We start from the raw sequence: 15,165 nt of genomic DNA, 5'->3' as shown, positions 1-15,165 counted from the left end.
ATTGTTTGTTACTTTTTATTTTATTGTTTTAGATGTGATGTTCAATGGCAGCTTTACTGATCGGCTCAAGCTACTCTTTAAAATGCACATACCTCCAGGTAAGTTGTTTATTTTCGTTCAGATGTTTACTTGAAATAAAAGTGTGGACTCCAAAGAAAGTGTTATGAAAAACTGGAGACATGTAGAAGCTTAAAAGCATTACATTGAACTTAGAAGGATCTGTGTGTTTATGTGACTTATAGCTTACAAGCAAATTCATGTAAAATACAGTTTGTGTTTACTCTATGCTTTTTTATATTTTAGCTTTTACTGATGTGGGAGCTATGAGCCCTTCAGAGGAAGCCAAGCTTTCCAAAGAGGATCTGATGCATTTTAGCCAACTTCATGGTAAATATAATAGTAATTACATGTGCTAGAGTGAAGACAGATGAAGGAGTTCACCTTGTACAGTAACATTACTTACACAAACACTCTCTATATTTTACCTGAAACAATAGTTTGCCAAGTTCAGGAGTTAAGTCTACTCTCTTGTATTATATATCCCTTGTATTCTGTTTGGCAATGTACAGATGTGTCCTCATATACTGTGACTGTAGACGCAGTAAATAGAACCTCTTGGCGTGCCAGGGCAACTAGGCGAGCATCTTTTTCACTCGAATGTGCATCTTAGTCACACAAATTAGGCAGTCGGATATGTATATCTAATTCAACACAAAGAGGAAGGACAAGTTTTTGATTCAGTGCACTACTTAGGTCAAAATCATCCTTAGTACCTGAATTTCCGGAAAACTATAATAAAATGTATTATCTTTATTTATTACTCTTTAAAATATTGTGTTCCGATGGAAAGCGAAGTAGGTGCCGTCACCGCATTATTGAATGCAGCATATATCGTCATGTACCGATTGAAATGTTATAATAAGCTACACCGAGTTAAGGGTGTCGAATCCCTAGTGACAAACAGTCCGACATTGTCATTGCCGGTCACTGCACTATCGCATTACCTGTCATTGCCGGTCACTGCACTATCGCATTACCTGTCATTGCCGGTCACTGCACTATCGCATTACCTGTCATTGCCGGTCACTGCACTATCGCATGCGGCACATATTGTTTGTCAAGTACTGATTGGAAGGCTACATCAAGAGGCGTTTAAAAATATAGGGAATATGAATGCTGGTTTTGTTGGGGCCACAACTTCAGTTTTCATAGTATGATCTTGCGTAACTCTCTGGCTCAAGGCTTGGAGGTGTATTCGATGTCTAAGAATATCCTGGAGGGTTTTCATTTTTTGGGTGATGTGTTCTATTGTGGCTAAGCTGGATAAGATAACATGGTAGGAAGGACTGTCTTCTCGTCCATTACCTAACACTAATTCATTTCACACTGCCAGTAAAAGTAAGGTATTTAATAGAGCAGTCCTTGTGAGAACAGCCTAAGCAGGCCTGGTCTGCAAATAAGTCGGCGACCAATCCCTCAGACAAATGGTCTGCATGGCAGGTAGCCAGCTCACCCTGTAGTGGCTTTGGTGGGAGCATAATTCATTCTCTACCAGGATCAGTGGTTCAATTCCACGTCAGATTTTTAGGTGGGTATCGCTCCGAATCAAGGGTTACATTATCAACCTCCTCAGTGCTTCTACCCAGATGGTTTTTCACTAGTGGTCTTCAAGAGGACTTGGTAATGTGTTAGGCTTTGCAAGAAGCCATTCATTTGTAACTCGCCATGAGTGTAATCACCCTGGTGCCAACAGAACAGAGGGGAATAAGGTTTCATTCAGTACTAAATTGTAACAATACAGATGTGTCCTTATACACCTAGCCTCAGTACGCCATGCGGCGCGAGATGCCTGGCACAAATGAGCTGCGCTGAGAGATGTGCGTCTTAATTGAAACGCAATACAACAAAATTTTATATGCAACACTTGTATATCTGTGTGTGACTAAGTATTAATCTGTACAATGGAACTTGGCTTGAAAGACAGCCACAGCTGCTGCATCATAGCACTTTGTATACAGATTCAGACTTGGTAGTACACAGCTATACATGTGTTGCATATCAAATTAATCAGTGCAGTCTTGTGAAGCGTGGCCTGGGGGCTATTTTGCTGCGGCAATAGTGTATAAGGACACATCTGTAGTTTGTTGTGATCTGTGCTTCTTACTGTGTCTAGTGGTAAGGCTTTCTGTTCTCTCATGAAACTTGTATAATATTTGTGGATACCTGGGCACAGACTAGTCCCTAAAAGTGAATATGGGAAGAAAATGACGTGGGCAACTGGCTATATGCGATAAAGACACTGTTCTTGAAACGACATGTTAATGAGGTGGTAGGTGGAATAAATGTGAATATTAGAGTGAGTATGCATTAATATAAACCTTTATTACATGCATAGAGACCATAGGCATAAAAGCAACAATCGAAGAAAAGGCAATAAAATACAATATATAAAATATATACAATGCAGATATAAAACTGATTGAAAATGTGCAGATTATAAAGAATGCAATAATGATAATTTATAGAATAATGGAGAGTGGTCTGTCCCCTGCTCTAGTTGTCAGATTCTTTTTATGCAGTCACCTTATTGGATTTATCTCATCAGCTCAATCTGCTTTACCTCGATCTGCAAGTGCTTTATGCATTGCTACTAAGACATGTCACAATCTTTAATAGTGTTTGTATGACTAGCTAGATTTGTGTTAGCGTTATGCTTGGTACGCACTTCGACCACGGATCTGTCTGCAGACCGGACCGCCGTCAGAGCGGCTCATTGGTAAGTGTGTATAACTTACCAATCGGCCACTCAATGTGTCTGGGCTGACATCACAACTGGGCGGGCATTGCAATTTGCCCGCCCAGTTGAGATGTCAGTGTTGGCGGCCCCTGCAGCATGTGTACAAGCGGTCAGCGGGTTGCCCGCACGCACATGTAGATGCACCAATGTATATCTCTCAGATATCGGCATTGCCTGTGCCGCTGGCCAACCTCCATATGTCTGTGAATTACATCAACTACAGACATATCAGGTCTACACTCCCACCGATGTACTCGCGATAAATTGCTTGTCGATAGAACGAACAATATTTTGCCAAGTGTGTAAACACCTTTATAGGGTAGGCAAGATACGGTTAACACTAATTGTTGTTGCATTCTTATTTATAATCTGTAGTTTTTCAGTTTTATATCTATAAACAGAGAGTAATAACAAAGCGCACCTGGAATCCTATAGCAGCTTCTATATTCTCTATTTTGCAATGAGAATGAACAGTTTAAAATATAAGAAGCGCTTCTTATATTTTAAAAAGTTTTATATCTATATTGAGTCAAATTTATTTTGATTTTTTTTTTTGTTGCTTTGTATTTCATTGTTGTCTTTATGCATATGGCTCTTTTTATACTCACTCTACATCACATTTATTCCACCTACTACCTACTTAACATTTAATTTCAAGGATAGAGCCTTGATTTCATATAGTGTACTGCCCACATTAACTCAATGCTGTTTTGGCTTTAAAAACCATAAGGTTTCTTTAACCCCATTTTGAACCTCAAGATCCTCAATGGGTTGGGTACGGGATGCCGGCGTTCGGGATCCCAGCAGTATAAATCCTGATGCTGGCATTCAGTCTAGGTTACCATCCCGATGGCTATAGGCAAGTATCCTAACCTAACCCCTAACCCTCCCTCCCCGGTGCCTAAACCTAATCTCCGCTCCTAGTGCCTAAACCTAACCTCCCCTTAGTACCTAACCGACCCCCAATCCCACTATCCCACTACTTACCTTCGGGATTCTGGCGGTTGGGATGCTGGTGCCGGTATTCTGGCGTTGACATTCTGAACGCTGGAATCCCCGCTGTCGGGATATTGAAAGTGTCCCCCTCTTCAACACCTATGTTTGAATAAATAGGTTTAAGATAGAATAATTGAGATCTGTTATCAGTAGCATGCAAGGAGAGAAGTTAATTTATGTGCATATTCCAATCTGCAATGGTCAGCAATCCTTTCTCAGATTTGCAGTTCATCCTGCCATAACAGCTGGTTATCAACATGAATCAGGACAAGCAGTTATGCTCAGGGGTCCGGTACCCAAAGGAGTAGCCTGACAATGCCTTATCAGTTTTATAGGATTTACATCTGCTTATCTGTTCCCTCCTAAAGCATTGCTTCCACACATTCTCATTAAGGTAAAATGTGAAGGCGTTTAGGGTGCTGTTAGTGGCTAGAGGATTGTGGTACACAAACAATCTCAGGATGTCAATGTGTCCGTCGTAGCGCCTTCTTCTAAGTAAGGTTCTGTTGCCTCAGGGACCATTTTACCACCTGGGATTAGCATGGATTTAATGGTGTGGCAGTTTAAGGTAAACATTAGGAAAAATTAACTATCTCTTGGCAAAAGAATTTTAGATAAGTGGGTGGTTCAATAAATAAGGTAGCAACCTCCTTGCGTAAATTTATTCAACTCGTACATATATGTATAATCAATAGTATGGCCTTGGTACAGATTATTTTTCCACATAGTCCCCATACTTTTCTAGGCATTTTTTTCAATGGCACACCAAGGTATCTATCCGACATAGAAGAAACCTGTGAAAAGCACCTGAAGCCAGGACATGGTGGCATGCTGAACGCAGGTGCTTAAGATGTCTGCTTAATATCTAAAGAGGTGGAGATCAATCAGTGCCAGGTCATGGCTGTAGGGAGGAGGACACCATCTCACAACTGATGTTGGGACAGTATGACTGAGTGTAATGGCATTGAGGGGAAGCAGTGGTCTACCTGCTCTGGCCTGGTGGGAATTTAGAACAAAATAGTGAACATTACACACGTGAGAGGTCTTCTTACCTTATTTTAGTCACATTAGACCACCCTCGTACATTCAACAGTTGGTGATTGCTGCAATGCTTTTTCATATGTTGCTGTACTACTAATTATGTTCATTCTAGCACCCTGCACCTGTCACACCCTGTGCACGAGAGCGCCAGCCCAGGTAAAAAAAAAAAAGGAACTGCATGGGTTGTGACAGGTGCAGGGTGCTAGAATGAACACTACTACTAATTTTATTTTAATTAGAAGGCTGCAAGAAGTTGGACAGCATATATTAATTCCCTTTGTGCTTATTGATGTGTAACTGTAAAATGCTATTTTTCCAACAGTAACCTCACCTACAGATAATCCCAGTCCTGAGGACAAAACAAAGAGCCCTGAAAAAGGTACTTTTGAAAATGTATTAATTATAACATGGGTGTAAGCTCAGTTGTTACCAAGTGGAATTTTGATTTGGAATAGTTAAGATCACAGTATATCACTTTACCATTTCAAAGTGCACTTTTCACCTGCGCATAGTGGAGGCGGTATTCATGAGAATAGGCATCCATGACCTCACTGAAGCACAAATTAATAAATAGTTATGATTGTCCTACCTATCAATTCACAAAGAACAAACTACATTACTGGCTGTGGCATTCTCCTGTGATGTAATATACACTTTATGATTTCTTAGGCTTCATCCTCCTCATTGGCAAATAAAATTATAATACTGAACAACAGCAGCTGTACAGTACCTAAAAGGAACCACTAAATTCCTCATAATGAAACAATGCAAAACGGGGAACAGTAACTCATGATGATTGTCACACTGAAAGTCTCAATACATTTCTTGATTCAGGTGCATAAGCATTCCTGACAGGCGCCCTATAATACACACTTTCCACAGCTTCTGCTGTTCCAACTTGTTTCAGTATACATGTAACAGAAGACAGACCTGACAATGGTGCGATATCTTCAAAACACAGGACCCACGTTGCACTGAAAAACTGAAATAGTGTCCCAGATGGTAGATTCTCCACAGAGCGATGCTCCTGTAGTTGAGCGATTATTTACTACTATGCATGCACACAAATGTCTATAAAACCTGATGGTTCATGTGTTACCCTGATGTGTTATTGCGATCCGCTCAGACGGTATCAGAAATCCAGCGGCAAACAGATCCTGGGCGGTGACAGTGAAACCAAAAAACATAAAAAATCGCTGGCATATCAGTGTAAAGGGCTGCGTTCTTAGACGCATAGCCACTAACACAGATGTCATGTTCAAACAGAGAACCTGAGGATGGTGCAAGTATCCATGGTGTGCCAATGGTGGTGTGTCAAGAATCACCGGCGGTGTTGCGGAGTGCAGAGACACAAAGTGGACATCTCCATGCTTGCTCATTCAAGCGCACGCATATTTGCATGTTATCACTTCCGCAACTCAGACAACAGACGCAAGAGCGGATGCAGCAGCGTCCACCTGTGAATCAGGCCCAGAGTGTAGTTCCCATTAGGAGGAATAACACTTGTGTATCACTTACATAAGGAGGGAAAATTCCCCCTTATGATATATGCTTACAAAAATGATGTTGAAGAATTCCTACTGGCCTGTTTATAAAATAGAATCCTGCAATGTAATGCGTATGCATCTGAATCAAGAAATGTATTGATATTTGAAGTAAATTCTACTAGTTGGTTTGCGCTCTAAAGGGTATCAATTGACCTCTTGCAGCTATTCACACGGCAGGTATCCCCAACCTTCCAAAATTGTACATTAATATAACAATATTGTGTAAGCGCTCTGAGGTTTTAATGTTACTAATATCTACTGTGCGCTATTGTGGATCCTTAAGTGTTAATGATCACTCAACCTTATATATAGTCCTGGTGTTATCCACCTAGATGTTTCTATAGGGTGGGTGTTCTTAAGAATAATTGTCCAGATTATAACAACTGTCCCAAATCTATATATCAGTATGCAAAAACTGTAGGCTGGCTATTCATCTGTATATTATAGTCTAATGATGAACAGTCACTATTCTCTGTATGCCATAACGTAGTGCTTCATCTTCACCTTACCCATCCTACAGAAACATCTAGGTGGATAACACCAGGACTACAGTATATATAAAGTTGAGTGATCATTAAGAGACCATCTGGATCCATTTTATATATACGCTATTCAGTATAAATGTGCTTGAAAGTTGGCGTTGTTCTGGTAATTGTACTCGCCTCTTATTTTTTCTATTTTGAAGGAAAAGGAAAGATTGACATTCAGGCATATCTGAAACAGTGGCAAGATGAGCTGGTGCGTAAGGAGGAAAGCATCAAAGACTTGCCCAGAATAAACCAGGTGAGGCGCGTACCAAAGCACAAGAGATATAAATAGATAGCAGTGTGATCTCTTATTTTACAGGTTGAGTCTCCCATATCCATAATGCTTGGGACCAGGGGTATTTTGGATAGTGGAATATTCCGTATTTCGGAATATTTGCATAGCATAATGAAATATCTTGGGAATAGGACCCAAATCTAAACACAGAATGCTTTTTTGTGTTATATACACCTTATACACAAAGCCTGCAGGTCATTTTAGACAATATTTTTAATAATATTGTGCATCAAAAAAAGTTTGTGTACATACATGAAATTCATTTGTTTCATATATACCTTATACACACCGCCTGAAGGTTATTTTATACTGTATTTTTAATAATTTTGTGCTTTAAACAAAGTTTGTGTACATTGAACCATCAGAACCCAAAGGTTTCATTTTCTCAGTCATGCTAAAAATATATTCCGTATTTCGGAAAATATTTGGATATGGGAGACTCAACCTCTCTTATTTTGCTTATGCCGTCTTTGACTTGAAATTCTATATGTTGTGATTAAACTCAGTTAACATCTGAAAAGCCCACCTTATTGTATCTTAAATACTCGGTGAAAATTTAAGTACGAACAAATTAGGAGCTGTTCTCTCTGCACCTTGGATGAGACGATTAGATCAGTTGGTACATATGCTTAATTTCTGCATTAGCAGTGGTAGTATTCTAATGTTGTATATGCATATATATGCATTTATTCATGTCTGATCCTTATTGATTTATGATGGTTTTTATTCATTCTGAAATGAAATCAGTATATGTGGCACTTCTCAGTAGAAGATTTTTTTTATTATTATTCTAATTTAGGGATCCTTCCATAATTGAAATTACCAACAATTCTCGCTATCCTCCTTTATTCTAAGGCTAGAGACAAATGAGTGAATGAGACATGGATATGCACATAGAGAGCATTCATCTCTATACAGTAATGGAGTGAGATAGATTACAAAGCAGGCACAAGGGAGAGTAATATATGTTATACTCTCCCCTGTCCCTACTCTGATATCCAGTATAGTATTCATGTGCCCAGTCAGTCAATCACCCCTAGAGATCAGTGTTGTCTTTGTGAGTATACATATATCTTCCTATCTTCATAATTGTCATCTGTGTGTGAATCATGATTAATCATCTCTACATATATGCCTGCTCTCATCATGTTGCATTATTTGAAATCTCTCATTAGACCCAGTTCATCCAGTTTTCAAAGACCCTATACAACTTATTTCGTGGGGACCCTGAAGAAGAGCTTCTGTATCGTGCTATTGCAGCTGTTACCAGCCTCCTCCTCCGAATGGAAGAAGTAGGGAGGAAACTGCAGAATCCTGCTTCACCGTCCAAGAGTGTTCCACCTGTGGCAGGTACTGAACATAATGACACAACTCAGGAGGCTGGCATTCCAATGGACAGCACTGTTGCTCACCCTTCCAAAGAAGCCACAGAATGGTCTTTTGCTTTTGAACAGATCCTCGCCTCACTACTAAATGAGCCTTCACTTGTCAGATTTTTTGAAAAATCTACTAGCATAAAAGCCAAGTTAGAAGCCACTAGGACCTCACAAATGAGAGCTAGTAAAAGGGTATAAAACATTAACTTCTAATCTCCGTTACACAGACCACTATACGAAATGGCCACATTTCCTATTACGCTCTGTTTTTTCAAGTGGGTCACAGTTCTCAGACACTTTTATATGTTTTCAGGGCTACAATGCAGTTTTTCTTATAACGAAGAAGCCACACTTCAGATGCACTGTAGATGTTTGCATTCCAATGGAGAGTGCTTTATTGATGTGTTATGTATAATAAATGTTGTTCTATATGCTTGCATTAAGAGCATCTGTTTTTAAATATTCTGATATTTAAAGCCAATGTCACACAGACACATTTTATTTAGCCTAGGAATTTATCCACTCTGCTTACCTGCACCGTTTGTAGAGAACTACACTGCTTCTTGGGTACGGACAGAGTGGTCAAATGCCATGCACCAAAGGCTATAATGCGGCATTAGTCTCAGCTGCTCACGGCCTCTGTGTTGGCGAGGAAATGTGATTTACGTTATGCCTTTATTGTTACTTATTTTCTGCTACATATGCAAATTATCAGTGACGTTTCTGTTCTCACTGCTAGAAAGTAATGGATACTCTGCAGTTTAATTTGTTTTTCTAATCAAAATATTTTAATGTGTAACATATAGCAATGTCTGTATAATGTTCCTTTCATTCTCTCCGTGGAAGAATTGCAGTATCTGTATAATGTAGCATGTTCTGGGATACTTGCTTTTCAGATGTTACAGTATTGTAACTCTTCAAAAATCAACTGCAGAAAATTTGGTTAAATTGCATAATGTGTTTGTTGCCTACACACAGGGAAGACGGACATTTTTTGTGCAGAAGCAATATCCATGTGGTTGCAGTTTATCACTAGATGCTAGTGACAACACTGAGGTGTGACGCATGCCTCAGTTATGTCAGTGCTTCTCAGAAATGTATAGTCTGAATATTGTTTTAGTCTACAAAATTGCCTCCGTTGTGTGTAGGTGGCAGGCACACTTTAACATTTTTGTGTTAGGCATTTCACTCGCACAAAGAGCCAGATTGGTTTCTCCAAAACATCAGCTCAGGGTTGTCTAGCTAGTTATCTACATCACTTTTTACTCTTGCCCCCAAAGATACAATGGAAGAAGCCACCTTTACTTTTTAAACTACTAGACCTAGAACACTGCTAGCCTCTGCCAGAATGTCTTCCCACTTGCATTTCTACTGTGCAATTTACAATCCAGAGAGCTTTCTACTTGCCTCTGTTTAGTCCAGAGAGCTTTCTACTGGCCTCTGTGCAGTCCAGAGAGCATTCTACTGGCCTCTGTGCAGTCCAGAGAGCATTCTACTGGCCTCTGTGCAGTCCAGAGAGCATTCTACTGGCCTCTGTGCAGTCCAGAGAGCATTCTACTGGCCTCTGTGCAGTCCAGAGAGCATTTTACTGGCCTATGTGCAGTCCAGAGAGCATGGTACTGGCCTTTGTGCTGTCCAGAGAGCATTTTACTGGCCACTGTGCAGTCCAGGGAGCTTTCTATTTGCCTCTGTGCAGTCCAGATAGCTTTCTATTTGCCTCTGTGCAGTCCAGAGAGCATTCTACTGGCCTCTGTGCAGTCCAGGGTGCATCTTGGAAAGCAGTTTAAAATGTGTAGCGTATTCTAGCTTCTGAGAAACAATCTAAAGAGAGACTGTATTTTACAAAAATATCACCCTTGCTAGCTCACCACTGACCTATATGATTTCTGCCTGAAACAGTGTTCTCCCCACGCTTTATTTGTCGGGCGGTCCGCCCAGGCAAAAATCCCCCACCGCCCGGCAGTTGTGCTTCACTGAGAACTAGCGGCGGAGCAGCCGGTGCACTGCACAGGGGCCCGCACCCGCCGCTAGTGTCCCCAGGGCCTCACAAGTGTAGGGCAGACCGCAGTGAGTAGCGGTCTGCCCCACACAGAAACAAACACACAGCCGCCAGCGGCAGCTGTGTGTTTGTCATAGCAGTGCAGCCAGCCAATGAGAGTCATACAGACTCTGATTGGCTGCTGCGGCCACAGAGGGAGCCGGCTAGAGCTCATTCATGAGCTCCCATTCCGGCTCCCCCCGCAGTGGTTGATGGGAGAGACATTATGACGTCTCTCCCATAATGCAGAGCGGGCCCGGGAGCAGCGGACAGCGGCGGTCGTCGGCTGGAGCGGGGATCAGGTAAGTTGTCTATTTTTTTTTTCTTTTGTGAGTATGTGTTACTGTATAAAGGGGGCTGCTACTGGGGGCGCTGTATAGAGGGGGCTGCTACTGGGGGCACTATATAGCGGGCTGCTACTGGGGGCACTGTATCATGGGGCTGCTACTGGGGGCACTGTATCATGGGGCTGCTACTGGGGGCACTGTATCATGGGGCTGCTACTGGGGGCACTGTATAGCGGGCTGCTACTGGGGGCACTGTATAAAGGGGGCTGCTACTGGGGGCACTGTATAAATGGGGCTGCTACTGGGGGCACTGTATAGGGGGCTGCTAACTGCTACTGGGGGCACTGTATAGGGGGCTGCTAATGGGGGCACTGTATAGGGGGCTGCTAATGGGGGCACTGTATAGGGGGCTGCTACTAGGGGCACTGTATAAAGGGGGCTGCTACTGGAGGCACTGTATAAAGGGGGCTGCTACTGGGGGCACTGTATGAAGGGGGCTGCTACTGGGGGCACTGTATAAAGGGGGCTGCTACTGGGGGCACTGTATAAGGGGGCTGCTACTGGGGGAACTGTATAAAGGGGGCTGCTACTGGGGGCACTGTATAAAGGGGGCTGCTACTGGGGGCACTGTATAAAGGGGGCTGCTACTGGGGGCACTGTATAAAGGGGGCTGCTACTGGGGGCACTGTATAAAGGGGGCTGCTACTGGGGGCACTGTATAAAGGGGGCTGCTACTGGGGGCACTGTATAAAGGGGGCTGCTACTGGGGGCACTGTATAAAGGGGGCTGCTACTGGGGGCACTGTATAAAGGGGGCTGCTACTGGGGGCACTGTATCATGGGGCTGCTACTGGGGGCACTGTATCATGGGGCTGCTACTGGGGGCACTGTATCATGGGGCTGCTACTGGGGGCACTGTATCATGGGGCTGCTACTGGGGGCACTGTATCATGGGGCTGCTACTGGGGGCACTGTATCATGGGGCTGCTACTGGGGGCACTGTATCATGGGGCTGCTACTGGGGGCACTGTATCATGGGGCTGCTACTGGGGGCACTGTATCATGGGGCTGCTACTGGGGGCACTGTATCATGGGGCTGCTACTGGGGGCACTGTATCATGGGGCTGCTACTGGGGGCACTGTATCATGGGGCTGCTACTGGGGGCACTGTATCATGGGGCTGCTACTGGGGACACTGTATCATGGGGCTGCTACTGGGGACACTGTATCATGGGGCTGCTACTGGGGACACTGTATAGGGGGGCTGCTAATGGGGGCACTGCATAAGGCGCTACTACTGGGGGCACTGCATAAGGGGCCAGCCTGGGGGCACTGGGTAAGGTACACTATTTAAGCGTGGGGGTACTGCATAAGGGGCCAGTCTGGGGGCATTACATAAGGGACCAGTCTGGGGGCACTACATAGGGGCACTACTTCATCCAGGGGGCACTGCATAAGGGCAAAGCTAAACTACAGGGGGCACTGTATAAAGGGGAAAACTACAGGGGGCATTGTATAAAGGGCACAAATACAGGGGCACTGCATAATGGGCACTTTTGACTGAGAGCCAGTGGGGGAGCAGCCTGAGACCAGTCAGGCTGGATTGGTAAGGGAGATACCCCTTTTTCCAGCGTGCATAATTGCGAAGGCCCCCACCCGGCTACTTTTTGATGCCACCCGGCTGGAAAAAATTTCTGGGGAGAACACTGTGAAATCTTGTATTTTGGCAGTTCAGAGGACCTATAAGTATAATTAGTTTTAAAATGTGAGATTGTGCCTTTATCTGCCACAAAGTAGGACATTTTCCACATTGACAATGCTCTATGGATAGTTTATAATATATTATAAAATGGTTAATTATGCTGATGGTTCAACTTAAATTGTAAATTTAACTTATTTAAAGAAAGCCATAGTGAGATGCATCTGTTCCCATTTGTCAGACATGCCTTGTTTAGGGAGAAATCTTAAAATTGTTGATTAACAGTCTTAAATATCAACATTATGAAAATGACACAAACGTACTGTAACTATAATTTCCAAGAAGACATTTCCTTGTGTTAATTATTTTGCATCACACTGTACTATCCTAAATGACTGTATAATGCACACATTAATGTCTGTCTGTCCAACTTTCCTGCCACCAAATGTTTAAATGTTGAAAAGGAAATAGTAAACGAAATAGAAAATGAACACTAAAGCCGGGTACACACTAAGCGATATGTCGTCCAATCCGGGCACATCATTTAGTGGGGACCTGCTATGTCGCTGATGATGCACACTCCTGCACTTCGTCAGCGCCATCCTGCATGCCGTTCCGACGGGCGATAATGTTAGCGGGGTGCCATGCTGCCGAATGCAGCATTGCCGTCGCTCCGTCACTGCCTGCATCGGCAAGTGTGTATGCACTCGCCAATGCCGGGTCCCGTCGCTGACTAAGTCGGGTACACTAGATATCATCTAGCTTGTACCGGCCTTAAGCTGTTTTGTCTCCTAATGAGTGCTGCTATATAGAACCAATCCAATTGTAATTGTGTGTTTGCATTTTTCCTCCATTGTTGCAAGTTTATATTACTTGGCTTAAGCAACTAACTTGTTTTACATATTTGTATTTACTTGCAAACAATACTTATATGTCAGCGGTGCTTCAGTCTTACAGCTGCATCTCATCGCATATTTTTAAGCCACTAAGCAGTGTGAGGGCTGAATTAATATGCAGTCATAGAAATAATAGTAAAAATCATGAAGCTTACAGTAACTTCATTCTTAATGGTTGTTTTGTAAGTGCATTATTATTTTCCTGATTAAATGAAGAAAACATGCATACATAACCAGGACCACTTTAAACACTGTGACCTAAATGTTTTTCTTTGGATTGGGGTGTAGCCTATCTGTTTTGTACTAAGTTTCAGTAGGGAATGTTGGTAGTTATTGTGATTATTTTTATTTCCTTGTGTTCTGGCCCCAACTCCTAATATGTCATGCTCCAATTACATCATAGCCCCTAATTGCCATTAGGCCACACCCCTTGGGTGTTGTACTGCGAGAGGAGTATCATACCTGAATAAGATTAACAGGAGGGGTCTGGCACTGGATTAGGGCAGATAGCGTCACCTCTTTCTGAATAAGGTACAAGCAGAAGTAGATTACTATCAAATTAGGGTTATAATGAATTTACATTTTTGTGATATTTAATTTGATTTCAGATGTAAAATATTGTACTGGATTATATGCCGCCATCATTGGGGCACACCATGAATTGTATTTTGTGTTTGCACTCTGATCCTTACAGCCATGCTTTACAATCATGTATCCCGGATTGCCCAAACACATTGCTGCGCCTTTTCTATCCGCATTCCAGAGGTCACGGCTGCTTGGGTCACATTTATCTGCTTCGCAGTGTTTCATTTTATTTCTGCATTTGCACTTTTAACTTTTTTATACATTGTATCCATTGCAAGACTGATGTAAATGGTATGCTTAATAAACTCCATCTTTTCAGAACGTATAAGAATTGTTCTGTTTCTTGTGTCAGTTTTTACATCACTTATTTATTTGTCCTCAAAAAATGAATGTCCACTACCACCCTCAAATAGTTATTATATGTATTAGAGGGAATGGGTATAAAGTCCCGGCAGCTGAACCCTAACCTTCCCCCTGAGGGTGGGTGACTAACCCAAACCACATACCCCCCCCCCACCTGCGGGGGCGGCTAGCGCTAAGGGCGCCTATCTTGAGTCCCTTACGAGTGTCGGACTCATAACTACATCCCGTAATAGAGTAAACTATGCCACATGTAGCAGACAATACCATTCTCACTGGTCTCTCGGGGAGGTCTCTTAAGACCTTTCCAACACAGGAGAGGAATTTGGTGCCTCACTGCAGCACCTTTGTATATACAGTAAGTCCTTTGGGTGTAAATGCACACATTGGGTACAGCAGCAGCTTTGGCTTCCTTTGGTTGCTTTTGTGGTTTTCCTGAATGCATAACATTAGAGGACACTTGGAACACACACCACATTGCCACAAACAAGCATTGCAATTGAAATGAGGAGTACAGTAATGCGTGCGATCACTAGTATTATAGGCTAGACATATACTGTCAGCTGGGCAGGGAGGACAGGTGAAACCATGGGAATAACAGGCTGTCATCTCTGTTCACAAACAACAATATTATTAAACAGACATTTTGCCAAAGTGCTGCAGAGTATCTGTGCGCTATATAAATAACTGATATTAATAAAATGGCACTTATGCTCCCAGAT

At 42.6% G+C, this 15,165-nt stretch overlaps 1 protein-coding gene across 1 annotated transcript in view; it reads left to right on the top strand.

Moving 5' to 3' along the window:
• Positions 1-11,020, top strand: part of TBC1D8B (TBC1 domain family member 8B) — an 84,405-nt gene extending 73,385 nt beyond the window's left edge. Inside the window, exons 17-21 of the mRNA XM_088482798.1 lie at positions 33-98; positions 304-387; positions 5,157-5,213; positions 7,067-7,164; positions 8,379-11,020. Coding sequence (XP_088338924.1) covers positions 33-98; positions 304-387; positions 5,157-5,213; positions 7,067-7,164; positions 8,379-8,777 — 704 coding nt within the window. The 3' untranslated portion in view covers positions 8,778-11,020. The remainder of the gene's footprint in view (positions 1-32; positions 99-303; positions 388-5,156; positions 5,214-7,066; positions 7,165-8,378) is intronic.
• Positions 11,021-15,165: the final 4,145 nt, after the last annotated feature.

Source organism: Taudactylus pleione, unplaced genomic scaffold, assembly GCF_031769625.1.
Source record: "Taudactylus pleione unplaced genomic scaffold, aTauple2 ptg000296l, whole genome shotgun sequence".
Lineage (NCBI taxonomy): Eukaryota > Metazoa > Chordata > Amphibia > Anura > Myobatrachidae > Taudactylus > Taudactylus pleione.
This window is presented reverse-complemented; position numbering and strand designations above follow the sequence as displayed.